The following is a 25,515-nucleotide window of genomic DNA, read 5'->3' as shown; positions in this document are numbered from 1 at the left end:
CGCGTTGTCAGTTGGTAGATCCTTCTCACCTCTTTGTCTAAATCGTTTCGGAACCGACAGAAATCATAGACCGAGTGAAAAGGTTCCCCGAGGATGGCGAGCCGCCGTTTAGACCTAACATAGAGATACTGTCCGAGTCCGAGGCGGACTGTGCCGAGTATATAGTTAGTACGATTACCGACTGCTGGGCGGAGAGTCCAGAGCTTAGGCCCGACTTCAAAATGATTAGGACGCGGTTAAAGAAAATGAAAGCGGGCCGACATCGCAATATAATGGACCAAATGATGGACATGATGGAGAAGTACGCGAACAACCTCGAAGATCTAGTCAGTGAACGTACACGCCTTCTTTTCGAGGAGAAGCAGAAGACGGAGGATCTGCTTCACAGAATGCTTCCGGAGTGAGTTCACGTTTCGAGGATCCGTCTATTAAGAACTACGGTATCCGCAGCATTGTTTGCCGATCAAACTACCAATACTTGTTTCTTGCAGGCCCGTAGCTAACTGTTTGACGAACGGCATCGGTGTAGAACCGGAAGCCTTTGATCTGGTCACTATTTACTTCAGTGACATCGTTGGCTTCACCGCAATGTCGGCGGAGAGTACACCGTTCCAGGTACGCCTATCTATCGTTGTTTAAGTATAGAACGAATTCGACTGTATCTTCAGGCGCTCTCTAATTACCGTCAAAATCGTTTCCGTAGGTTGTAAACTTTTTGAATGACCTGTATACTCTGTTTGACCGCATTATTAAAGGCTACGACGTGTACAAAGTGGAAACCATCGGCGACGCGTACATGGTGGTGAGTGTTCTCATCGATTCTCTCAGCCTAAGGCGTCCGAGACTCGTATCGTAAAAGACCAAAATGTCCTTGTAGTCCAAATCCACGGAATCTCGTTGCCGTTTCGTATCCGTGTAATTTCACAGCAATCAAACGTTCCAGGTTTCCGGTTTGCCTATAAAGAACGGGAACAGACACGCCGGGGAAATTGCGTCGATGTCCCTGGAGCTACTCAATGCTGTGAAACACCATACTATAGCGCACAGGCCCCAGGACACGCTTAAATTACGTATAGGAATCCACACAGGTGAGGTGTTCGATAAACTCGTCGAACCAACTCCGGAGAAATTTTACACAGATTTGTGAGGAGAAAAAAAAATATTGAATGCTCGCAGGTCCTGTGGTGGCGGGTGTAGTCGGTCTAACTATGCCTAGGTATTGTCTCTTCGGAGACACAGTGAACACTGCCTCCCGCATGGAATCGAACGGCGAGCCATTACGTATTCACATAAGCGGGCAGTGCAGGGACGCCTTGGACAAGATCGGTGGTTACATCATCGAGGAACGCGGTTTAATTCACATGAAGGGAAAAGGAGAAGTGAAGACCTACTGGCTGACCGGGGCCACCGAGAAAGCCATCCAAAAACGAGACGTGGGTTCATAGTGTCCTTGTACAAACAGTCTTTCCTCGTTAGCATGGCGTTGTCCATATCTCGTAGCGTATTGTTTTATACTTCATTACGATAACTAGACTGCGAATTTTTATGCAGAATAAAAATTGTCTGAATGAATTGCAAGACACCGGGGGTCGCTGCATAGACATTCCGTTCATTTTTTCAATAAATTTAGTAGATTGGAAACAACACCACAGTGTTTTTAAATGCCTCAAATATCATCACCGGTTTGTATTTGATCTACTAATTTTTGTTTCATAATAAGTGCATAAAATCCACAGTCTACTAATAACTCATCTCATGAAATACCCGGCTACCCGAGTAATTCTTGTTCACTTGGATATCTCGGATATTCAGTTGAAACGAATTAGATTGGAAAATGAATGGTCGCTTTGTTAATCCAGGTCGACGTAGGTGATCTGCCACCGCTTTTCTGCAGACCAAGGAGGAGTCCAAAGTTAAACTCGGATTCCCGTCAAGCTTCGTTGTTGGGGGGTCTAGGAGCAGGCAGTCGGAGACAGTCGAGCGTTCCGCGACCAACGCCCGACGACTCCATGTCCCAATGCGGAGGATCCAGCCCGGTACCAAGATCTTTCAACTCGAGAAAAATAGAACGATCTCCCCTTTATGTAGCCGATAGCGTATCCAAGACGACGTTGGACAACGTTGCGCTGAGCGAAGTCGAAACCCGAGCGCTCAACATCAAAATGGCCCTCGATGACATTTTCATCGACACCAGGCCGAAGTTCCGGAAAAACGCGAGAGTTTTGTCGACGATAGCGTCGTCGTCCTCGACCAGCGACTATCCGTTTCAGAATATAATGCGGGAGTCCCGATCGTTGGACCCGTTCCCGTTGGAACTGTACAACAAGAGATTCGAGTCGCCGAATTTCTCGTGGAAGGAGCCGAAGAAGAGCTTCCGATCGTTGGAGAACTGTGACAAGTGCACGCGGACAAACTCGAAGACGAACATATCTGGGAAAGTGTTGAACAACAATTATCCCAACGGTAATGTGATAATAGCGCCTCATACAGACGGATCTCCTAACGAGGCGGAGACACCTCTGCTGGGGGACGAAAGTAGCTGTGTCGGGGAGGTAGTGCCTGTTAAACGTTGGCGTTCGTTAGACCAAGTGGCATCCGTTCCTAGTACAGACAGTGTGCCGGATAAAAAGTCCTCCGCGAGGAACTCGATCAGAAGTTGGCTGGTAAATCTGTTCAGTGGTAACGGGTTGAGGAACAGCGACGTTTCACTGAGACGCGGTGTGATTGCGGGTTACGATATACAGTCGGAGCGCGAGAGTATAGTTTGATAATAGAGTTCTCTTCTATTCCCGAATAGGAGAACGCGAAACAAAACAAAAAAAGTATGGAAACCCTGTGCTATGAACCGTACACAACGAGTGCACAAAAACTTTCTTACAAGGTTTACGAGTCATAATCATGATGTATTGTTGCCATTTTTCTTTTCTCCTTCTTTTTTAGCATAGATACGTGGAATGTATGGGTAAAAAAAGTTACCGATCGTGTATGTTTTTAATACCTAGATATTTTATAGACATTGTACTAAAAGTACGCGTTGCATATCGGCGGTGAAACGTGTCTTCTACATAGCGCGGGATTATATCTGTTAGAGATCGTTCTTTTCTTTTTTCTTCTCCTTTTTTTTTTTAATTCGAATTCTAATGATGAGGATAGAAGCGAACTGTTTTATAAAAATGATTAACCAAAGTACATGAACGCAGAGAATCATTAGAATATCTATCTCGAGTTTAGCACAAAACGATGATTCCCTTTTTGTGATGCAGAAGAATGCTGATGCGACACACATATACATGTTACTGTGGCGTGTACACTCACGTGACGTTCGAATCCATCAGATTCAAACATATGTATGTATATATATGTATGTATGTATTATGTATGTATGTATGTATGTATGTATGTATGTATGTATGTATGTATGTATGTATGTATATGTATAATTCTATACTTGTTCACTGAAGGAAAGCAAATTATCCGTATGGCTGTGAAAAGTGAACTAGATTGTACCTAAGGTGCTTAGTAATATATCATCTTGTCAAATGTATATAAGTGAATAATAATATATCAATGTAAAGATAAAAAATGTAAATTAAAAGAAATATTCTATATTCTGTAAGAATCGATTAAAGATACGTCTTTTCAAATAATGTACAATTTGATTTTTTTAATAAACAGTTACATCTTGTTTCCCGTTTCACTTTTATTTTACAGTTTCATGCGTGCATATATATTTATATATGTACACATATGTATGTATATATATACACACTCTACGTATAATTTATAAATAGTTTATTCTACAGATACTTATAAGAAGCATGCACTCATATTTAGTGCACTAACTGAAGTTAAATGGTCGAGTCTTGGCCAGAAAGGAATTTCGACATAAAATCTTTTGGTTTTGGTTCAATAGTTTCTTTAAAATTATCCATCAGACCTCCTTTAGTTATCCAAAGGTGAGAAATTTCTTGAAGCTTCATTTGTCCCTGATACAATAATTTGTTATTATTAAACTGTGCGTACAGCATATCTAAATGTATATCAAATATTTTAAAATGAAAATAACTTGAAAATATAGCTGAAATCGCCAATTTCATCATCGATTGGCTTGTAGAATCGCATCTTAAAATATTTGATGCATGTAATTACATATCTTATATATGAACACATGTACAGCACAATACTACTAGCACTAATCTCATACCTTCGCAACAAGAAGATCTATGACTCTTAAATCGGTTACGGTACGATGTCGGTTAAATTCTTCTCTTAGTCTTTGCTGACACTCCTTTTGTGTTTTGGGAATATCATATTCCAGTACTGCAACATAAAAGGGCTTCATACAGAAATTGATTAAAAGTATTTGTCGAAATATAATCATAAAATACATAGTCAAAACAGAAGTATGATAGTACGTAAGAATAAAGCTATTTTCATGATTTTAAGGTTATACCCTATCAGATATGTCACATCTGATTAACATCAAGACTGAAAACTGTTGACATACATACGCATTTGTGGAATATGTCGGTAGTACGATTTATATAACGCTATTACTCTTCTGCGAGCATCTTCACGATTCAGTGAGAGAATTGGTTTCACTTTCTTCACAGTTAACCTTGCAGGAGTAGCCATCTTCCTCTTATGTAGTACCAAGTACCAAGTACCAAGATTGTACCAAGTAACCAAGATCTACGGTCGCGCTACTGTGTTCACTGTGGTATGCAATATGCAATATGCAAGAACAAATTTTTTATAGCACACCTAACGCAATCTACGGCAAAATCCAATAACTATTTGTTTTGCAGTGGATTCTATATATTCCTCTCTGTCTATATAATCCATGCCAGAGAGGATGTCCTCTCCACACTAACGAGTAATGAATTGGGTTCTTGTCCGTTTGGTGCAGCACTATCGCTTAAACGAAAGTTGGTAGCGCCGAAACACCAGGCATGACCTGAGCAGAGAGGAAATGAGAGTGTTCACGCCCCGGATTTTAGTGTCCCCGGTATAGTGCTGCCCCCTAGTCCTCAAGTCGTCCAGCTTGTTTATCTGGGATTACAAATTACACGTAGATAGTAGAACTCCACCGCCAAATAAGGTTATTTCCTCCATATGAGGAAGGTGTTGACAAGCTCTCTTTGTGTTGAGAAAATAAACTGAAGTGAGTCCTCTCACATCAGCACAACAGTAGTTCATTATATGTAGTTTCAAGTCAATTGCAATGAGAATACTGTCTATATTAGCTGCTGCAGCAGGCCCGATTCGTCATACATGAACCGGTTATTATTATATTATTATTCACTCAGTTTTATTTGCAAACGGTAGTGCGTGTTTTTCCTTCTCGTTGGCATACTTCGCATGCGTCAATTTCTGATCTTTCAACAGAACTACATGCATACTGACGTTAGAGCGTATGATGGCAGATGTACGGATGTACGTCGAAAACGTGTTTTACTTGTTAACGGTTTTACGTTACGAGTAAATAGTTAATCGCCTTTTTTTATTCGTCTTTTTTCAACAACTATAATGGCTTCAATAAATCACGAAAAGATGTCAAGTGACATAGTGGACTTGTTACCCAGCGAGATAATTGCGAGGATTTTGGAGGACAAGCAACTCAGCTTCTCGGATGTGATTAATCTTGCTTCTACGTGCAAAAGTTTGTACAAAATTATCGACAACGACAATATACTTTGGAGAACCAAGTATTTTCAAAGGTACGGTTATCATCAATTAACGGAATCGTCGTAATAACTCTGCGAGATGAAAAAATCGAATTGCGCATTCGGTGTCGATTTTTTCAGAAATTTGTGTACATTATAGATTGTGGTATTTTTAGAACTCTGTGATTACTCGCGTTGTTTTCACAGATAGATCATTCTTCGGCGAAACATAAATGATTAATTTCTGCTATGTATATACATCTCTTTTTATATGAAAGACTGAAAGACATGTTCCCAATATTTTTATTTAAATTTTAGATGGCCAAGTCTAAAGAAAACTTATCATATAAACAAAGAATCAGAATATTATGTTGTAAATTGGAAGGAACGGATTAAATTCTGTTTAGACATCAGAAACCTGTTGTTTCAACAGTTATCCTTAATGTCTAGCAGACACTATAACGAAATGGGCAATGAGTTACCAAACTCCGCATTCAAAATATTTGATCCCCTCTTTAAAGTAGAGGCTGGTGCTCAACCCTTTGCTTATTATATTCTTGTGGATGAACTAATAAGTTTAATCAAAGCCCCTGCTCTGTGAGTATAACTATATCAATTCATTGACTGAGCTATTCTCAGGCCAAGGTGATTAACTACATTTCGAGTTTTTTTTTTTATTCTACTAGCATACCATTTAATTAATGCTTAACTTTTTCCGTTTAAAACAAATTTCTTTAATAATTAGCCTCGATACCATTGAGTGGCAAAAGTTGAAAGAACTTTTAAAAATAAATGTATACTATTTCATTGATTTTCTCTACTTTTTAGTTTGTGGAATTAATCAATTTGGCATATGAATGGCATTTCAACTGTAAAAGAAACATATTGTTAATATGAAAACAAAATTTACTAAATAGTATTTATATTATACCATCGTTATTTATTTCAGAGCTAGTAATTTAACACACAGGTATTATGGTCTTAAGGTTGTTAGATACTTGAAACAAAGTCATTTGAAAGAAGAATGGCAGAAATTTATATCCCTGCCTCCAAGCAGACAGACCTTAGAACGTGGCGCGACCATTGTAGCACAATGGAGTCAACCAGAAAGACATGTGACATACTCCTACATAGCATCACTATTAGATGCAATTGCAGAGCAAGCCAAAGCATTACTCAAAGAACAACATCCAGACCATTCCATATTCTCAACACCACCAGGACAGTTTGCGTTTTGGAGAAATAATATTATTGATGACAATCAATGGAATGTTCTAGAAACAGTCCAAGCAACAGAAGCACTCCGCAAAGTATTATTTCACAAGTTAGGATTTTATGGAAGCGAAGAACTGTATTATTCTTCAGAAAACTCATTTTTAGATCGTGTAAGTTGTAGATTGTAAATAACATTATAGTTCTTACACGGGATTAATTTCTAAATATGTAATAATGTTTATTGACCTAGGTCTTGGAAAACAAACGAGGGATTCCTATATCTTTAGCAATAGTATTCGAAAGTGTTGCTCGAAGGCTTGGTGTACGCTGCGAGCCCGTTTGTTTTCCGAGCCATTTCCTATTACGGTGGAAAGAAACCTAGTAAGTTCTGAATTAGTTTATAATTGCATAAGAATATCGCACACCTCTTGAATTTTTATTATTTTTCCATATTTTGTTTTAGTGGACCTGACTCTGACAAAGTAGAAAATTTTTATATTGATGTTATGAACGACGGTGAGTTTATAACTAAGAAACAGTGCCCTCAAATTGGCTGCGTTTCAAAATGTCCAATAAAAAAATATAACGTGCGCAAGGCAGCAACTGCTGTGGAAGTTAGTATTAAATTTATACTAATAATGGTTTTGTATTACGTGTTCTTAATGTAATTGACTTTCAATAAACTTTAAAAGGTAATAAAAAGAATGGCAAGCAATTTGGAAGTAGCTGTCAGACAACATATTTATCGAAAAGTCTCAAGATTACGTTCTACACTTGAACTTGAACATATGGTGCAACCCAATGATCCAGATCCAATTTGGAAATTGGCGTCTTTATACAGAGACGAGCATATAGATTTTACAGAGATCCTGGACATGTTAAAGATTGTAGACCAGGTATTCCGTGGCATTAATTATATATAGATATTGTATATAGATTATTCATTTCAAGTTATTGTAGGATGTAATATGACGCAATTTTTCAGCGTGCATTAATACCATATTCTCAGCTGATACCTGAAGATGAAGATGTGCATTCCCGTTGCTATGTATTCCATCGAAAGGTATACATTACAATGGTGTGAAGTTATTTGTATCATTGTCGATGGAAATTTCTAAACAAGAATATTTATGTACAGGCGAAAATGGAACCAAAAAAAAGGAAGCCAGTTGTTGAATATGCAGTAGGAATGATTATGAAGTATCTAGAATATCCATGTGTGATAATCGGATGGGATACTGGACCTTTTGAAGATGAATTAGGCGCAGTTAGATTAAATAATGATGCAGAAACAACAAAATATATAGTACTTAGAGATGGCATGTGTCAGTATGTATATCAAGGTAATGCGACTCTATTTAATCAGTAATCTATGTAGGAATATATTAAAAGTGATCGACGAATTTCTTCTTATTTTTAGACGAGTTGCATCCGACGAAGCCAGAATGGATCAATCATCAATCTATCGGTAGATATTTCTGCAAATTTAATGGCACACATTATGTACCAAATGAAGACATGGCAAAAGAATACCCGGAAGATGAGGAAGCCCGCAATAGACTTTTGCAAAGTTTTGGAATATAAAATGCATTACATAACTGTTTCCTCCTCTAGGTCAAATATGTACAAGGTAATAGTACGAAACGAATACTAAATTATTAGAAAGATACAGAGCTAATACTTTAATCCGAAAGAATCAATAAACATTCATGCTTTTATAGTTGTCATCAAATATGTACTGCTTATCTTCGTTGCAGTAAGTTCTTGAAAAAGAAATGAACAAAACGTAAACAGTTCCTTTGAAAATTTCTATTTATGGCGTATAAACAAAAGTAAAATTTGTATGATAGAATTTGTACAGTCTATATTAAAAAAAAACATTTTTTTTAATTGAATCTATGAACATTCAAGGTTCAAAATATGAACCAAAGTAAGCAGGCGCCAGCTTTAAGCGGCTTGAAATATGTTCGAACATTTCGGACTTGTATACTAAAAATAAGAAATAGTGTTCTGTGTACTATTTAAAGTGATCCCAAGTTTTTAAGCTATCACGTAAATATATATGAATTTTTATTCACATATAATAATTGAATAATAAAATAAAAAAGTAGTTGATATATTCATAATGTAAGTACATATAAACGTAATAAGCAGCAATTTCTAATAGCGATTAATTCATATTGTCCATTTGAGCGTCTTAGTATTTTTACATAATTTTAAATGCAAATAACTTAAATTTTAATAAGGTTCTAGTGTAAAAAAAATATGTACACGTTTGTGCTGTTTATTTTATTTTACTGTAGTGGGCTGTGTTTGACTTAGATATACTCACAAGCAACCACATATAAATAGTACAAAATTTGTTCTCATAATACTTATAATACCATAACCATCCAAAAAAAAAAGAAAACAAACAAATTAAACATATTGATTATTTTGATAGTGTATAATATATTAATATTAACGTCTAAACAAAGACATGGAATTTGTTTGAATATGTAATTATGAGCGAATAATAAATAATGATAAATAATATAAATCACAATATCACACTAATATGGAATGATATTGAAGTCGCATTCTTTTTCTTTATGCTTTTTAAGCTGAAAAGAAAAATCAATTTCTTTTACTAGTACGTGTATTTATAAGAGAAAGGTTATTTCATAGTAAGAATTAAATTATTGTTAAATATTTGTGAAATATTACACATGAAATATGTTTCATATAACACAATTGTATAGTACCTTGTACCTGCTATAAAACATTAGTATTTTTATTTGTTACACTTACCATGTTATTATATTTAAATATCAGTTTTCTAATCTCAGTGGTCTCACTTTTTTTCTCTCACTTCTAACAACAATATTAACATTTAGATGAACAAAAATCACAGTACATAAGTACGAAATAAGTATTACAAACGTAATTTCAGGAAGTACCTGAAGAGTTAGTTTCTTCTAACGACCTATAACAATAATAATTCTGTAACAATCTTCGAATATTAATTTTTCGTTTACTAATGATTTATATTATTGTCTAAAATATTCAGTCAAAATCTGCTTACTTGTCAGTTGTCGATTTATTAGAATTATCGGTAGAAGATACTTGCATAGTTGTGTCCAAAACGTTCTTTTGACCTGAAATAAGTAAGAGTATCTTTCTATTGACTTTGTATCATAATAGATTTCGTACGGCTTCAATATTACTATATGTACTGTGCTTATGTTGATATAACGCAGGAGCCCAACTATAGTTGTTAGGATTTGGTATAGCATCGGTTGTATTACTTGTTGACGATGATGGCGTGTCATGACTTAACGAAGAAAGCGTGGCAGTTTTGATTCCGGCAGTGGTGCAGCCATTACTTTTTCCCTCCGATGAAATATTTTTCCTGTGAAAAATGAATGCATAAATTATTCATATTGATGTTATATTTCTATCTGCTATTAACTAATTTAAGAAAATATTACCTTAATTTGTTAAAACAACTGGCAGTATCTTTCTGAGGTATAGGATACAACTGAATAGTTTCCAACAATTGTTCGAATTCAAATACTTTGCTATTCTCGTTATTTATTACGCTAACGTTGCCAGATGACGACGGTGACGATTGTCGTCGTGACAGTAAATGCTTAGATACGATTTTATTGCTGTCCAATATTACTAAAAATGTATACGTCCAACATCATTTGTATTGAATATGCAATAAAAATATAGAAACGTATATTCTCCGAATTTCAATTACCATTTGGCACTATTAAGTCCGACCTGGATGTATCTACTTCGTGATTAATTTGATTAACTAGAGATATCTTTGGAAGATCCTTATCGCAATCTATAGAGTTCGAACGAGTCGCAGGTTCAGACCTTGTTTGACTTCCGCAAGCCATTAATCCGGAGACTTCTTGCTGATAGATATTGGATAGTTGGCTTAAATTGGATCTACCATTGCACATCATTTGAGGCTGACAAAGATGAGACGGGCAAGTGGAGTGTTTGTCGGAAAATTGTTCGTTGCAGGTTGAATCAAGTTCATGGTGTTTATGCGAAAATGAAGATGATCCATGAGCCGATAATGTTGAGTTACAATGCAAGGGACTAGAACTTCGATGCAAACTTGTCAAAGAAGTTCTAGAGTCATTTGTATCGTCTACATGTTGATTGAAGCACAACGAAGTCCATGCGGAATTCCTGTCTTGCATTTCAAACAGATGTAGTAACATTATCTCATCTTCTAAACTATCATTACCCCGCAATCTACAAAATGACAAAGTAACGTACAACTGAAACAATTATTTTTAGTATATTTACGATATTATCTAAATTTTAATTTGTCCTTTTTGAGATACCTGCAAGCATCCCCGCTACTATCCCGATTGTTTTGCTGTTTTGTGCGTTGTTTGTTCTGAATCCACGGCGTTAACGATTCTGCAACTTCTACATCGTTCTCTCCTGGAAATATTACAATTACTGTTATTGAAAATTATCCTAATAATCAATCAAAATAACTATCTACTATCTACAGGTTGTACTATTTGTACTATTTTTATATATATATATATATACATATATATGTATAAATATAACAGAAAAAATTATTCTACTTAATAAAGTTTCCGATCGTAAGTGCATAATTAAAATTTGTCTATAACTTCAGTTACTATAGTACATATACAGGAATATTTATTTGGTGTTATAAAACCAAAAGTAAGAAGTAGACGGAGATTAAGTCAGAAAAAGACAAAGGATCTCTTATGAGACTGCTTGAAATTGATCTGGTGTATGGGAAGTAGGATTCTCTTTCATATAATCTTCGTCTGGTTTCTCATTCGAGGATTTTTCATTTTCGACACCTTTATCTAACTTGCAGTCCCGCTGGCTACGCCTTCGCACATCTATAGAATCCCTGTTCGAACTCGTACCTAATTCAATTACATTCTTTGTATCAAAATTTGTACACGGCAGACTAGTTGACAAAAAACAACCTAGGAAAATATTTAACTATCGAAAAAGAAAATTTAACTCATACCTGACATAGTTTCATCGTCCACGTCATTTTCGTCATTTGAATTGTCGTCCAAAAGCGTTAAATGTGGCTCGTTATGTTCACATTCATCCAAGTATATATCATGTTCGCTAAATTCCTGAAATAAACACAATTCGTCAATTTAATTTATGTTTAAAAGAATGTACATATTTCAGTTTGATAATATATTGTTTAAAATATCTCACTCCGCTATCACTACTACTGCTACTGGACAAAAGGGTCAATGGTTGCTGATTGAGCACTGTTGGCGAAGAATAAGAAGGTGATGGGGAATGAACACCATTATTTTGGCAATCTCCAGAGGAGCCGTCATTTGTACCATGCAGATTGGGAGATTCGGGTTTTCCCCGATGTTGTTTTAAACTCGTTTTCGATGAGATAGAAGACAACGTTGAAGAAGATCCAAGTGGACGTATGTTTGAGATGTTTCCTAGCTGGCATATAGGCATTAATTGATCACCTGCCATGGAACTACTATTATTTCCTCCAGACAGCACATTCTGTAGCGATCTATCGTGAAAAAAAGACTATGAAAAATACTATACGATTTAACTGAAAAGTATAGTACTTCGAAAGTAAGAATTTGAGGAAATGTTTTTAAATTGTCGCTTATCATTAAAATGGAACTTAATATTAACATAGAAATCACCTCGACGATGTATTATTTTGATACGGTTCAATGGAACGAGATGTATTGGAGTTCAGTAATGGATCTCCAGCCGCTTGTGACTGTTGTTGCATCACCAGTGATGTTACATTTGATGTTGGTCCACAACCAACTCTTGTTGCTGTCATGGCATTTCGCGATATCTCTATCGCCAGTCTCTGAGAACGAATATTTAAATGATTTCGAAACTACTAATTAAAATAGTTAACAGTGTTACCTCTTTCAACTCGTTAATTTGAGCAGCATATTGGTTCTGAACCGTAACCAATTGACTAATGTACCATTGTTGGTCTCTGCAACGTTGATAAAACGTCGGTGGCCGTACCTGGAACCTGATTCATTTCGACATTATAATTTCATTGATAACACAGAAAATACCTTCTAGTAATTCAAATTGAACCTACCGCAATATAAGCGTATCCAACTCTGTATTTAAGTACCCTTCAGTTGCAAGTAAGTCTAATCTGAAAAATCTGTTGTAACCCCAACATTCACCAATTTCAAAGTCTGAAGCGAATTCTCGAACAATGTTTTTACTTGTGTCACGAGATCCTTGATGTATCATTTCAACTCGATATTCATATCTGGAGAAAATATTTTTTCAGAAACAGTGATAAATATTTTTGAAAATCCAGAACTTCTTATTACGCGTACTTGGAAGTTTCTGGTAAACCTGCACTTAATTCCAAGAAAACAGATAAATAATTTCCACGAACAACTCCATTTCCATCAGGATACACTTTTAATCTCCAGCACAATCCATTTACGTGTAAAGGAGCTGAATACACAGGATCTGCTTTTAGCTGTAGTTGAGTAAAATTTTGCATTGCAAAGGTTGCACTGTCATATCCTGGTACAATTTCGCTGAAATAATAAGCAGGCAATCATTTTTCTGTCAACCTTCATCAAACTATAAATTGAAGTACAAACAGTTTTTGATATACCTGTGAAAATCGGCGGGAACAGGAGCTGTCACAAAACTTGTCATTGGTTTTTTTCTTACTTGATGTATCATTCGTGACAAGTCTGCACTTTTAATTATTAACTCTGATCGAGTGCAAGAGTGCAACTGATGCTCCACTTCTTGCAACAAAGCTTCCAGTTGCTCTGTTTCTAAAGTTAAGGAGTTCTTCTGACCCATTAGCGTTAATAATTTAGCCTTCAATTGAGAATCTAGACGTGCTATCATCAGTTCCACTGCATTCCTGATTTCTCTAACTCTTTCATCTTTTGCAGCTCTTACAGATTCAACATTACGTTCCTATTAAAAAACAAAGGAACCAATATAAAATAATATTTATCAATTGCATAATATGTATAAAGCTTACCACTTCTTGAACAAGACTTATCAACTCCATTAGTCTTCGTTTCAATTGTCCTACTTCTGCTTTTATTTGTGTAACATGCTGTTCGTATACGTCTTCTAAAGGTTTAAAAGTATGTCCCGAATGAGTTCCACCCCATAGAGCACATTGGTGACATATACACCTACGACAAGTCCAGCAATAAACAGACAGCTTCTCGTGGTGCACAGTACACCTGCAGAGAAACACAAAGGTTTAAGTATGAACATACAGAGATTTATTATATATTACATCTAAAGTGTGCTAAGAGACATTCTAGAAAGATTGTTCTTTTAAATTATGAGGAAAATACCTGTCCCTATTTGAATCATCGTGCCTAGAGTTTGATATACCAACTGCTTGTAGTGTATCGAGCTGCTGTGTTACTTCCTCTACCCATCTGCAATTCACCAATTCGTGTAGATGTAAAGATGCTCTACAATGAGGACACTGAGAGCGTTGCTCTGTGAGCCATCTTCTTATACAAGTGTAGCAACACAATTTACTGCAGTGAGGACACAGATGCGCATCCCTAAGCTTTTCCATACAAATGAAACATCGAAAAACTTCTGCTAGTGTCTAGAATAAAATATTAGATTTAATCTTAATTCAAATATCAAACACAATCAGCACTCTCATGCTTTTAATACGGATGAATATTGTATCACAGATTTACAAACCTCAACACTGTGGTCATCCGAGTGTTTTGAATTAATTGACGTTTCTCTGCTAGCCATACTGTCTGACATTTATTAATAAAAAATTATTGTGGTGTTATTGACCGTTACATTTATCGATGGTACTTAACGTAACACGAATCGTCGACATCTCATCTCGTTAATTTGTCCGAATATAGAATTGACTTAATAGAATGTTATTGCCGAAAACGTGTTCATTATTAACATCTACTACTTATTTATTAAATCGAATATACACGAAATGCTTTCCAGGTACTCTTAAAAATTTATGTAGAAGTATTCAATATTGTTATGAGTGGTGATTCGCCATGAAGTAAAAATACATACTCTGCTGTAGCAAACAGTACAGGAAACGTTCGATCGATCCCGTTAGATCAGTTTCTTTCAAAACATGCATGCCGACACATTCAACGTGAAAGTACAGCTGCAATATTTTAATGAAAATAATTAATTATTAATGAACAAATTTTTATTAGAACAAATAGAAAATACAAAGTACATAAAATCTTTATAAGTCAAGCTTCACTTCTAGGCAAATCAAATTTGAAAATTCATATAGCATTGTCTAGTTATATTTTCTTTCAGCGGCAAACTTTTATATCACTAGTCAGTTTCTACTTTTGTCACAGCCTCCTCTAAGTACTAAAGTAGGCTGTGGCTCTACCGCTCCACGCACTCGGCGCGGGACATTTGTAATTTCAAATATTCCGCGGAAACCATATATGCACCTCTTCCATACACATCGCGTGAAAAGTAAAATCGTCTGGTTTCATCTACATTGTAAAAAGAAACAAATTACACATGCATTCTTTAACACTTGTACAATAAAGGCCATATTCCAGATTTTCCTTTAACTTCATTATTTCACTATAACAAGATAGCAAACATTGCCTTGCATTTAACAAGCTAGTGTTTAAAAGTATAACAAGGCGCGTCAAAGAAAGAATTTTTTGTGCAATCCATAATGGGATGTAGCTATATAAATCCTCTAATTATTATTCAACGGTTCGAAGTATAAGACCCATAAGCCGCCTATTTTGCATAATCAGTATAGCTTATAGAATGTTCTGTTCTTTTTTTTTTACAGAAGAGGGAACGTTTTTCACGTAGGAATATTGAGAGCGTGAATGAAGTTAAATGCTTGTAATATCATGAACGTTCGTTTTATCTGTTAATTATTTTTACCGGCGCGACATCTGGGGCGCGCGCAAGTACGCGCAGGTGATTCAGGTGTGTGGGTTATCAAAACGATAGAGTAGCGTGGCAAGGGACTCGGTCGACTGGATTTGTTTTTGCGCGTTTGACGCGTAGTGTCAATTAACGATATAGCTTTTTTATTGCGGTAGTGTGATATTTACAGCCTCGATATTATCGTCGTTACTCGACCTTTTATTATTCCGGTGCAACAGGAAATATGATAATTGCCCCTATAGCTGATTAGCTGTTGGCGTTGATAATAACATGCTGCTAATATATGATAAGCCTGTACCGTGTACGTCTGCACACCATTCGAAGTTAATAACGGTGGAACGATCCCACGACAGTCTACGGTCAGTGTTCGATAGTGAACCAATTCAGAAGGTGACAGATGTTTCGTAAAGTAACCTGAAATATTTCCTGGAATCATTTTGTCGTTCGACATCTACTTTGTCCTGTGCGAATAAACAGGTAGGAGCGTTCTGACAATGTAAACATTGCCTTATCGCTCGCTTTTACGACTACTCCAAATTCAAGCACTATCTTCATAGTAGTGATAAAAAGACATTTAACAGAATTATGTTAAATATCTTGCGATGACAAGTCTTATTTTTATTCATAGAATATGCAGATGAAATTTACGTAGAAACTTGCGAAACACCCTGTATAGCATATGTTTTATACGTTCTATTCTTCTTTCAGTTACAATGCTGGAAATTTTCTATTTGGGACTATATTTATTACTTTTTGGCAATTGCATCGGCGACCTCTCCGACTGGGACAATAAATGGCAAATATTATGTCCTGGTTTGTACCCAAAAGTGTACATAAACTACACACCTCGGGGAAATTTTTCCAGTGGACTGTATGCTAGTCAGCCGCATTTGAATGGTCTTGAACAATGCATTGCTGCCTGCTGCACGAAACCTAAATGCAACGTGGCCCTCATGCATAACAACACCTGTTACCATCTGCAATGCGAGAACTCCAAGATATGTTTACCTTTATACAGGATCGATCTATCCAACGAGAGTCCACCGAGTATGGTCTTAGTGAAGCCTGTAGAAGAGGATGAAATGTGGAGTGAATTATTGGAAAACATGCATGGGGATGCTGGGTAAGGACAAAATATTTCAAAAAAATTTCTAGTTACTGTTATAGAAATATTTTCCATGCGTATATCTTTCAATATATTTTTTAGTTCTCCTTTTATGGACAGTACGGGTAGGTACCGTATTTTGTTTGGCGCATCGAACGATATGCCCTGTATCACGCAAGCAACTTGCTCGGAAAATGAAGTATGTGTTAAAGATCCACATAAATCTGATGTCAGTACATGTCAATGCTCCATTGGTTTTAAACACAACATAGAAGGTGTGGTTATTTTAATAGAAAGTGTTTCGCGTGATTAGACTGCGGATCTTTATGCAAAATAAAAATTGTCTGCACCAATTGAAAGAGACGGAAGTCACTTAGGAATTTTGTTCTTTCTGTAACAATTTTAAACGATTGGAAATTTCACATCGAAATCTTCTAATTCTTTTAATTTGTCTACTACTTTAAATTTCTCCTACTCATTTTTTCTCATGAGTGCATGAAATCGGCAGTCTACACACGATTCGTTGATTTTTCCTTTTCTAATTTGTATGGGTTTGCGGTAGGAATTTGCGTCCCGGACGAGGATATGGAACTCGGTGTAACACCGCAGATAAAAGAGCAGATTCTGAAAGATTCTAGCGCGTCGATTGTGCCACCGGTGAAACGCTTGTTAGTTTCCGCGGTTTCGAAGGAAGTTCGTTTACCAGAGAACGAAGTAACATTGTCTGCCTATACTGTACCTGCGGAGCAGGGGAAAGAGCATTACAATTACGCTTGGAGTCTTCTAAGTCAACCGGAAAGTCACAGTGGCATCATGACCGATCAAAACAGTATGACTGTTAAATTGAGTAACTTATCCGAGGGTTTATACACGTTCAAGGTGACAGTAAACAGTCCGAATGCTTATGGCGAAGCGTACGCAAACGTCAGCGTTCTACCACGTGAGTTATTCTCGTTGGAAAATCTCCCAGCGATCAAAATCATGGTTAATAACAGACTTTATCGTCATTTACAGCCAAAAGAATAAATCAAGCACCAACGGCGATAATCTCGCCTGCATCACAAGTCGTAAAACTTCCAAATACCGGAGCTGTATTAGACGGGTCATCGAGTAAAGATGACGACCGAGTCATTTCTTATCACTGGGAACTGCAACAAGGACCTATTGGTTATCAACCGAATCTAGTCGACACACCCACGTTACAGTTGGACAATCTTATTCCTGGCAATTACACTTTTAAGTTAGCATTCTACTTCGTAAACTACATGACAATTAGATATACTTGGAGGTGTGCGAGAACCCGAAAATTCTCGGAAATTCCAGTATATTCGAGAATGCCGAATTTTCGGGTTCTCGCGCACCTCTAGATATATTTCGTCAATTCAATATGTTTACTTTACTAGGTTGACTGTGGAAGATTCTGATCACATCACGAACTCAACCAGCGCTAACATAACTGTACTGAAAGTAACCGATTATCCTCCTAGCGCGAATGCGGGGCAGGATATAATTATATACTTACCCCAGAATATGCTTACTCTTAACGGTAACTTAAGCACCGATGACCACGGTATCGCGAGCTGGGAGTGGACGAAAAGTCCCTCTGATCAGAACAAAGCGGTGGATATGCAAAACACTAGGACGCCGTATTTACAACTGTCTAATTTAGAAGAGGGAATGTATACGTTCGTGCTGAAAGTAACAGATGACTCGGAGCAGTCTTCGACATCTGAGGTCCACGTGTTTGTAAAACCACCAACGAATAAACCACCCACGGGTAATGATACAATCTGGAATCACGTATTTCTATTATGAATATAAATGTTTCATCTTATACTTATATTTTAAACAGCCAACGCCGGCGACGACATAACGATAGCTTTACCCGAAACGAAAACTCTACTGGATGGTCACGATAGTAACGATGACATTAAAATTGTATCATATCATTGGGAACAAGTCAGGTAAACTTCAATTTTAGATGTTGAACCTTTGCACTCGGAACTATTGTAACTCTTATGAAACTGAAGCAGTTTACTCATACAATACTTAAATGTTCAGTACTGACACCTCAGAGTTGCCACTCGAGTGCTAAGGGTTAATCCTCCCGGCATAACATTATAATACGAAACCTCCTTTAACAGCGGGCCCAGCAACGCAGAGTTCTCTGCTGTTAACGAATCAATTACCAATGTAACAAAACTAACCAAGGGTGACTACGAGTTTAAGTTAACCGTAATCGACGATAACGGGAACAAAGACTCTGATTTCGTGAATGTAAAAGTTACGCAAAGTATGCACGAAGTACTAATTGAATCCTTTCAGATTTCAATGGTCCAAAATGTAATAGAGGAAATTTGATTTTATAGATAAAAATGCGCCTCCTAAAGCAAATGCGGGAGGCGATCAGGTTGTAATTGCGCCCATCGGTGCCCTGATTATTAATGGTACTCAATCAACCGATGACTTAGGAATCAAGGAATGGATATGGACAAGAGATTCGTCTAGTCTTGCTATTGGTACTATAATTCAAAATACAGACAAGTCACCGGTTCTAATGGTAACGATATTTAAATTGAGTGTGCATTTCAAATAAATAATGTCATTATCATTCCAACTTCTTCAATTTTAGCTAACCGATATCGTCCCAGGTAGATACGTTTTCAAATTGAAAGTGGTGGACGATCAAGGACTCAAAAGCGAAGACACTGTGTCAGTTATAGTAAAGCCAGGTAAGTATAGGAAAAAAAGAGAGAAATTGCATATTCTATAATGAAATTTAAATAAACGTTTACTTTTTTCTAGATACACAATTATTACATTTGGTCGAGCTGACATTAAACATCGGAGCAAACATGCTGACAGTGTCTCAAAAGAATTCATTGGTAGTAAAGTTGCAAATGTTGCTGCGGGACGAAGCATCGATTATTGTACGAAACTTGAGAGCGGAGCCTCACACTGGCAGAGCAGTGTTAGTGTTTTACGTCGCGAAGAAAGGAGGACAAACGACTATGCCGGGACCGGAAGTGGTTAAGCGGTTAAAAGAGAAACTGACACAAGATTCCGGACTCCTTCAGTTATCTGTCGCGAATATCGACACTGCTGTGTGCCAAAATAATTGTTCGGGTACGTTCATAACTCTAATTCGAACACTTTAAAAATTCGACTACTGTTTATCGATAGTAGAAAAAAAAAAGAACAATGTCCAAGAAAAACATGATTGCAGGTCATGGCGTATGCGACCAAGAGACAAGATCGTGTATGTGTGAAGCATTCTGGATGCAGAATTTAATACAGAAATATTTCGGTAACGGTGATTCCAACTGCGGTAAGTTAAACTATATTCGGCAATAAAATATTACATTTCCGAAACTCAAAATAATGGTACAAATACAATTTTCCAGATTGGAGCATTCTTTATGTGATAATCGCGCTTTTATCTTTGGTTGTGTGTTGGGTTGGTCTGATATGGGGTTTGGTTTGCTTATGCCAAAGAATATGCACAGGAAAACGACGTTCGCTTCGTGCTAAGAAAAAACCTCCTCGTTATTCCTTGTTACAACCGGAACCGGAAGACGACAGCAGCACGTGTATGATATTACTACATGCTCGTTAATCGAAAATAATTCCGTATTATTAACATTGGCACCATTTTTTTGCAGTTTCTTCGCATAAAATGGTACTGTCCGAGTCAGACACGGACTCCGACGACGTCTTATTCGAACATCGCAAGACGAAAAATAACAGTCAAGCAAGAAACGGTAAATCTCGAAATGGTTTTATTAAAGTGGGTTCTAGAGTGAAAACATGAGGTAACGGATATAGTCTTTTAAAAAGAACAACCTAATCAGTGCATTACGCATTAGATTTCATAAATTAATCTCGTATTTCAGAGATGTATAGAATATAAGATCTCGTTAAGCGACGCACACACGTGTATGTTTGGCCAAAACGTAAAGAGTACTAGTCACTTACAGGGCTGTAATATTAAGTATGTACCTTAACAAGATTCCATACGATTTCCTCAACCGACGAAATTGCCATCTGTATAAAAGAATTCAACTGACACGGATGTACTTAAGTAACCGGTGACGCAAGAACACAGACTCACTTCCTGTATTACATCTAGTTCGATGATTTTCTTTTCGAGATACTATTATCGTTTATCTGTATTGTACAATTGCATTCGAGGCTTTTTAATTGTATAATCGTGTAGGTGCACCGCTGTTTGTACACACAGGCGGTACCATAGCACAATGATCGAACTTTCATTCTTTCACGGCCTTAGAAAGTATTGGAATTAGTATTTATATATAGTAATCATTCCTTAACCATATATCCTTTGTATGTAATACTTGCTCTTTAATATGTATATCATCGATCTTATTTTTACACGTGTATGGATAAGTAATAAAATTTGTTATCCATATAGCTGACAGAGTTGGGAATATTACCTGCAACGTTTATTCATTCGTAGATATTGTAATTTAATGTTTATTAATTTACGGTTACGATAACCATTGTAGCTGCGTAACGAATAATAAGTAGGATTTGGAATTCGGTACAAAACAGTCGCGTTTCGCTTCGCATGCGCCCGCCTTCGCGTTATTTTTAACTCATTACGCTATGGCAAACGTGAAGTAGTGCAAAAGGTATTTGTACCGTACGTCGAAAACCATCACTGTACGTGCTGGCAGATAGAATTCTCTTCAACCTGGTAAGTTGAATTTTATATCAATTTTATGGTAACGACACCAACAAATCCTATTCATTTTATATCACCTCGGTTCCATTCATGAATATTTCAAACTGTATTCACTCTCGTGGGCATGATGGAAACTGACGACGACTGGTTTGCCTATCTATAATTAATTCGTACAATATTATGTGTTAGCTTTGACAGCCTAACGGTGTGTTTATGGATTTTGTCAAATGCTCCAAGTGCCGATTAACAAGTTGCTGCGGTGAGAAAACGTCGATGGATGGCGAGAACGAGAACAACGGATTTAATAGTAAAGAATGTACATTCCCCAAGCGAAAAAATAAAGTTGCGGATACCCAACCCGTCGTTAATGCAGATCCTCAGGCTTTCGCTAAAAACGTTCGGTAAGAACTATTTTTAATTGACTCGGTACACTGACGACTATTCCGAGACTACTATTGCACTTTTTCCCCACCGTGTACGAAATTTTTCCTATTGTCAGATACTCTAAAAATGGATACCTCTATCGTTGATTTCGTACACCGAGTTTGCGCGATTCTGAGCAAGATGATGAATCATTCGGTGATTACAAAATTAGAGTGTAGAAAACAATACAATGGACACACAACTTCACATAAGAAATAACTATATTAATGAATTAAATCGTATACAGTCTGTTCGTACATAGTGGTACGTTATTTTCCTTTTTCTTTTATTTAGTTATGATGTTTATTCAAAAGTGCCCATCTCTTGGAACACGAATGGAACAAGTTCCATGTGCCAACCTTCCTCTGAATCATCTTACAATGCAAAGGATCAAATAAGCAATGAGTACACTCAAGAAGAAATCTTTTCTTCCCTTCAGACAGGGGAAGATAAAGACTTCCGGTGTCCTAGATGCGGTAAAAGGATGCACGAGCCAAGACTCTTACCATGCTTGCATCCTATATGTTCGTTGTGTGTTTCAGAATTACTAAACAAACGTAAGTGACACAGAATTATTAATTACAATCGCGAGATACTTTGTTGATGTATATTTCTATGTGCTCTAGGTTCCTGTAATTCCCCGAAAATGGTAAAAATCCACAATACACGAGAGAGAAAGAGTAATTTCCATGAATTGTGTCCCCTGTGTGATTTTCGATTGCCGACCGTTGGTTCTCCAGAACCTCCTCCACATTATCCTCTTCAACATCGGTTAGTCATGGACGCTATACGCTGCAGACTTGCAAACAGAGTTCTCTGTGATGTTTGCACAGATGAAGTGGTTGTAAGCATTAGTGTCCTTATCCTTTAGCCAATGCAGTTTAGTTAAATACAGCGTGTGCCACTAACTCTGCGATAAGGCGATTATTTGGTTCGTGGGGACAGATTGGTTTCATTTGGAAAAATTATTCTCACCGTAATAAGTGTCCCTCGAACCGAATTGTCACAGAGTTAGTGGGACACCCTGTATGATGTAGTTGATATAAACATTGCTTTTTAAAGGCATCGGTCCAATGTTCCACGTGCCTCCGCAATTTCTGCACAGAGTGTGGGATGGAACATCAACAACTAATCACTATGGAACTTAAGCCATCAAAGCACAAGATAAGGCCGCTTTGGGAAGCTACCAAATTGCGACGTACCACGCTCTGTCAAAAACATCCTACGCACGCATTGAGATTTTATTGTATCGCGTGTCAACAGGTTCATGGTCCTTTTATCGTACTATTGAATAATTTAAGAATGATTTTAATCAAGTTATTTTCTTTTAGGTAACATGTAAAGAATGTATGTGGAGTACTCAACACCGCGGCCACGCCAGTGAAAATGCATCCGGAGCTGGGAGAAGGATTGCTCTATACTTGACGACAGTATTGCAAAAGGCGAAAGCACTTTTGAATGTGCTTCTGACACAGTACGATCGAAATACGCTTTTAAATACTACCTTCGAAGAAATGAAAGATTCTTTTGTTCCAATGGACTATCGGTATGTTATCTCATAGTATTGTTTCAAGATTTAGACTGATATACACCAGTATTATAGTCAGAGAAATGGACTGAGAAAAGATTCTTGTCAACAAAAAAGTGAAATATAGGTATGAATTGTCATGTGATGTTATAAGTGGTAGGTTTAAAGTAACAATATAAGACTGTCATTTGAGGTACTGTGTAAAATGTTCACCAAGTATGGACAAGCAATATGATGAGATATAGAAAATACATTTAGGGGCGGTATGTTAAACTGTATATGCAATGATGTTCCATTCTATGGCATTTTGCATTGCTATTTGTATTCAATAAAGACTGATGTACAAAAATAGTGATATACATACAAATATATATGTATCATGAACAGCATCAAACTAGCAGCTGGTGCACATATCTTTGGAGTGCCAAACAACGTCCGTGTCTCAAAACTGATCCACAGCAAGACCAATGGCTGACACCTGGATGTCCTACATGACCGTGTCCACAACCTTGATATCCACCTTGAATCAAACAACCATATGATACAATGTTGATCGGTAGTGCTTCATTATATTATTAAAAAAACATGTACTACTAGTAGAGGTGTGTGAAAACTCGAAGATTTCGGGATACTCAAATATATCGGGAGTTTCAAGAACATTCGGGATTCCCGAGCACATTCCGATTTGCGAATGCATCGGGATTTTTGACAATTTTCGGGATTATTCTCCGGAATCCTAAAAATTCTGATACATTCGAGAATCTCAAAATTTTCGAGAACCCGACTGGTCCCGATCCGTCCCAACCATCGGGTACCCAACATTTTTGGGTTTTCGTATACTTCTAATTACCAGGCATAGTTCCTCTGCAACCGCAGGTAGCTTCTTTCTTTCCTCCACTCGAACAAAATGTACAACAATGATATACACCACTGTGAGAAGACTTTAGTACCAATATCCTAGTATTTTCGTAAGTATTCTCTAAAAGAGTTAATCATTGTTGAGAAAGTACATACAAAGATAAATAATAATGCATTAAATTCAACTTGCCTACTGATGTATTAAATACTCCCAGAATCTTAAATCTTGTTATTATTGTGTTAGCAAGACTCAATATTTCAACATCAGAACCATCGGAAATTAATTCATTCGTGAGAAAAATAGCATCGAGAAGATGTCTTGCCCTATTCAATCTATCAAATTCTTGGATTCTTTCTTGAGCTTGTCTCGCATGGAATGACAATGGATCGTACTTCCATGCATTTGCCCCTTCGCTAGTGGGTCCATCAGAATATCTGTTGGGAATAAACAATTATCGTACTACATCGATATTTTAGTACATAAAATCTTGGTATGTTCTCTCAATAATTAATAAAGAATTGTCATGTGATGTATATTTCAAGAAATTGTCTATTCAAAGTAGTACATAGTTATATACTTTGTTACTGTCATTTGAGGTTCGAGTTAATCACTCCTTCATTCAAAGCCTACAACTTACATAATTACAATTATAATCTATTGCTGTGATTTTGTCCTAGAATATATGCCCTTTCATAAATAGTTAAGCCAAATACATATTTGTTCGAAAAGGTACAAAGATACTTAGATACATATAAATAGCAGTTTTAAAAAGTTTCAAAATTAAATAATACCTTTTTTAGAAGTATGTTTTGGCAGTTTCATGTTCAATTATTTTAATCGATGTATTCATAAAGTTTCATTTCACCTGTTTTACATGTTATCTCCAAATTGTACACTTTCCAGTATTCGTTCTTGAAAATTTAACTAATTGCTTTCCTAGTATGTTGCAGATGTGCAGCATTTTAAATACCATTGCTAAAAACAATCAACAGAAATAAAACGTAGAAATAAGATATCACGCATACATTTTACAAATATAATTAAATAATTTTACCTTGATAAAGAAGA

The 25,515-nt window shown here is 36.7% G+C and overlaps 7 protein-coding genes across 15 annotated transcripts in view; 4 read left to right on the top strand and 3 right to left on the bottom strand.

The window, feature by feature from the left end:
• LOC143359893 (receptor-type guanylate cyclase Gyc76C) overlaps nt 1-3,687 on the top strand; it is a 91,193-nt gene extending 87,506 nt beyond the window's left edge. For both annotated transcript variants that reach the window (XM_076798235.1, XM_076798234.1), the window contains 6 exons: nt 61-400; nt 492-615; nt 704-802; nt 944-1,088; nt 1,177-1,433; nt 1,860-3,687. In XM_076798235.1, the coding sequence (XP_076654350.1) occupies nt 61-400; nt 492-615; nt 704-802; nt 944-1,088; nt 1,177-1,433; nt 1,860-2,768 (1,874 nt within the window). In that variant the 3' untranslated portion in view covers nt 2,769-3,687. The remainder of the gene's footprint in view (nt 1-60; nt 401-491; nt 616-703; nt 803-943; nt 1,089-1,176; nt 1,434-1,859) is intronic.
• On the bottom strand, nt 3,586-4,796 carry Nd-b14 (NADH dehydrogenase (ubiquinone) B14 subunit). The gene is made up of 3 exons (XM_076798237.1): nt 4,512-4,796; nt 4,205-4,320; nt 3,586-3,986 (listed from the first exon to the last, which is right to left on the bottom strand). Exons 1-3 carry the CDS (start codon nt 4,633-4,635, stop codon nt 3,849-3,851), a joined length of 378 nt encoding a protein of 125 aa, XP_076654352.1. The 5' UTR covers nt 4,636-4,796; the 3' UTR covers nt 3,586-3,848.
• A 262-nt stretch (nt 4,797-5,058) lies between these two features.
• LOC143359965 (F-box only protein 21) lies at nt 5,059-9,304 on the top strand. 2 transcript variants are annotated; one of them, XM_076798417.1, is made up of 10 exons: nt 5,059-5,282; nt 5,389-5,720; nt 5,985-6,263; nt 6,616-7,051; nt 7,132-7,262; nt 7,345-7,495; nt 7,574-7,777; nt 7,867-7,944; nt 8,020-8,224; nt 8,302-9,304. In XM_076798417.1, the coding sequence occupies exons 2-10, from the start codon at nt 5,530-5,532 to the stop codon at nt 8,463-8,465; spliced, it is 1,839 nt and encodes a 612-aa protein (XP_076654532.1). In that variant the 5' UTR covers nt 5,059-5,282; nt 5,389-5,529; the 3' UTR covers nt 8,466-9,304. The 2 variants fall into 2 exon arrangements, with proteins under 2 accessions (XP_076654532.1, XP_076654533.1); XM_076798418.1 differs by having other exon boundaries at nt 5,059-5,720; nt 8,302-8,511; nt 8,603-9,304.
• Nucleotides 9,305-9,383: 79 nt separating this feature from the next.
• Nucleotides 9,384-15,048, bottom strand: LOC143359964 (uncharacterized). 6 transcript variants are annotated; one of them, XR_013083186.1, is made up of 19 exons: nt 14,964-15,048; nt 14,619-14,680; nt 14,252-14,517; nt 13,924-14,134; nt 13,540-13,856; nt 13,250-13,459; nt 13,000-13,179; nt 12,813-12,927; nt 12,578-12,753; nt 12,114-12,438; nt 11,911-12,025; nt 11,735-11,803; nt 11,231-11,333; nt 10,627-11,138; nt 10,352-10,544; nt 10,097-10,272; nt 9,946-10,018; nt 9,672-9,846; nt 9,384-9,484 (listed from the first exon to the last, which is right to left on the bottom strand). XR_013083186.1 is itself a non-coding variant. In XM_076798414.1 (18 exons), the coding sequence occupies exons 1-18, from the start codon at nt 15,031-15,033 to the stop codon at nt 9,839-9,841; spliced, it is 3,198 nt and encodes a 1,065-aa protein (XP_076654529.1). In that variant the 5' UTR covers nt 15,034-15,048; the 3' UTR covers nt 9,384-9,838. The 6 variants fall into 6 exon arrangements, 5 of the variants coding, with proteins under 5 accessions (XP_076654529.1, XP_076654527.1, XP_076654528.1 ...); XM_076798414.1 differs by having other exon boundaries at nt 9,384-9,863; XM_076798412.1 differs by having other exon boundaries at nt 9,384-9,846.
• Nucleotides 15,049-15,852: 804 nt separating this feature from the next.
• Nucleotides 15,853-21,363, top strand: LOC143359928 (dyslexia-associated protein KIAA0319). Of its 2 annotated transcripts, XM_076798323.1 has the most exons (15): nt 15,853-16,304; nt 16,536-16,950; nt 17,035-17,207; nt 17,495-17,872; nt 17,947-18,172; nt 18,336-18,709; nt 18,785-18,896; nt 19,077-19,225; nt 19,302-19,492; nt 19,565-19,664; nt 19,738-20,058; nt 20,159-20,260; nt 20,337-20,522; nt 20,595-20,744; nt 20,826-21,363. In XM_076798323.1, exons 2-14 carry the CDS (start codon nt 16,541-16,543, stop codon nt 20,741-20,743), a joined length of 2,871 nt encoding a protein of 956 aa, XP_076654438.1. In that variant the 5' UTR covers nt 15,853-16,304; nt 16,536-16,540; the 3' UTR covers nt 20,744; nt 20,826-21,363. The 2 variants fall into 2 exon arrangements, with proteins under 2 accessions (XP_076654438.1, XP_076654439.1); XM_076798324.1 differs by having other exon boundaries at nt 20,595-21,363.
• An 85-nt stretch (nt 21,364-21,448) lies between these two features.
• Nucleotides 21,449-23,939, top strand: LOC143359932 (E3 ubiquitin-protein ligase TRIM45). The gene is made up of 6 exons (XM_076798330.1): nt 21,449-21,649; nt 21,827-22,038; nt 22,355-22,617; nt 22,687-22,904; nt 23,123-23,323; nt 23,392-23,939. Exons 2-6 carry the CDS (start codon nt 21,851-21,853, stop codon nt 23,620-23,622), a joined length of 1,101 nt encoding a protein of 366 aa, XP_076654445.1. The 5' UTR covers nt 21,449-21,649; nt 21,827-21,850; the 3' UTR covers nt 23,623-23,939.
• On the bottom strand, nt 23,207-25,420 carry LOC143359475 (uncharacterized). The gene is given in 4 exon segments (XM_076797414.1): nt 23,207-23,344; nt 23,953-24,108; nt 24,439-24,881; nt 25,380-25,420. Coding segments are annotated over 3 exon segments (615 nt in total). The 3' UTR covers nt 23,207-23,344; nt 23,953-23,977.
• Between the last annotated feature and the right edge of the window lie 95 nt (nt 25,421-25,515).

This window comes from Halictus rubicundus, chromosome 12 (assembly GCF_050948215.1).
Source record: "Halictus rubicundus isolate RS-2024b chromosome 12, iyHalRubi1_principal, whole genome shotgun sequence".
In the NCBI taxonomy this organism is placed as follows: domain Eukaryota; kingdom Metazoa; phylum Arthropoda; class Insecta; order Hymenoptera; family Halictidae; genus Halictus; species Halictus rubicundus.
Note: the sequence above shows the minus strand (reverse complement) of the source record. Positions and strands in the feature narration are given on the sequence as shown.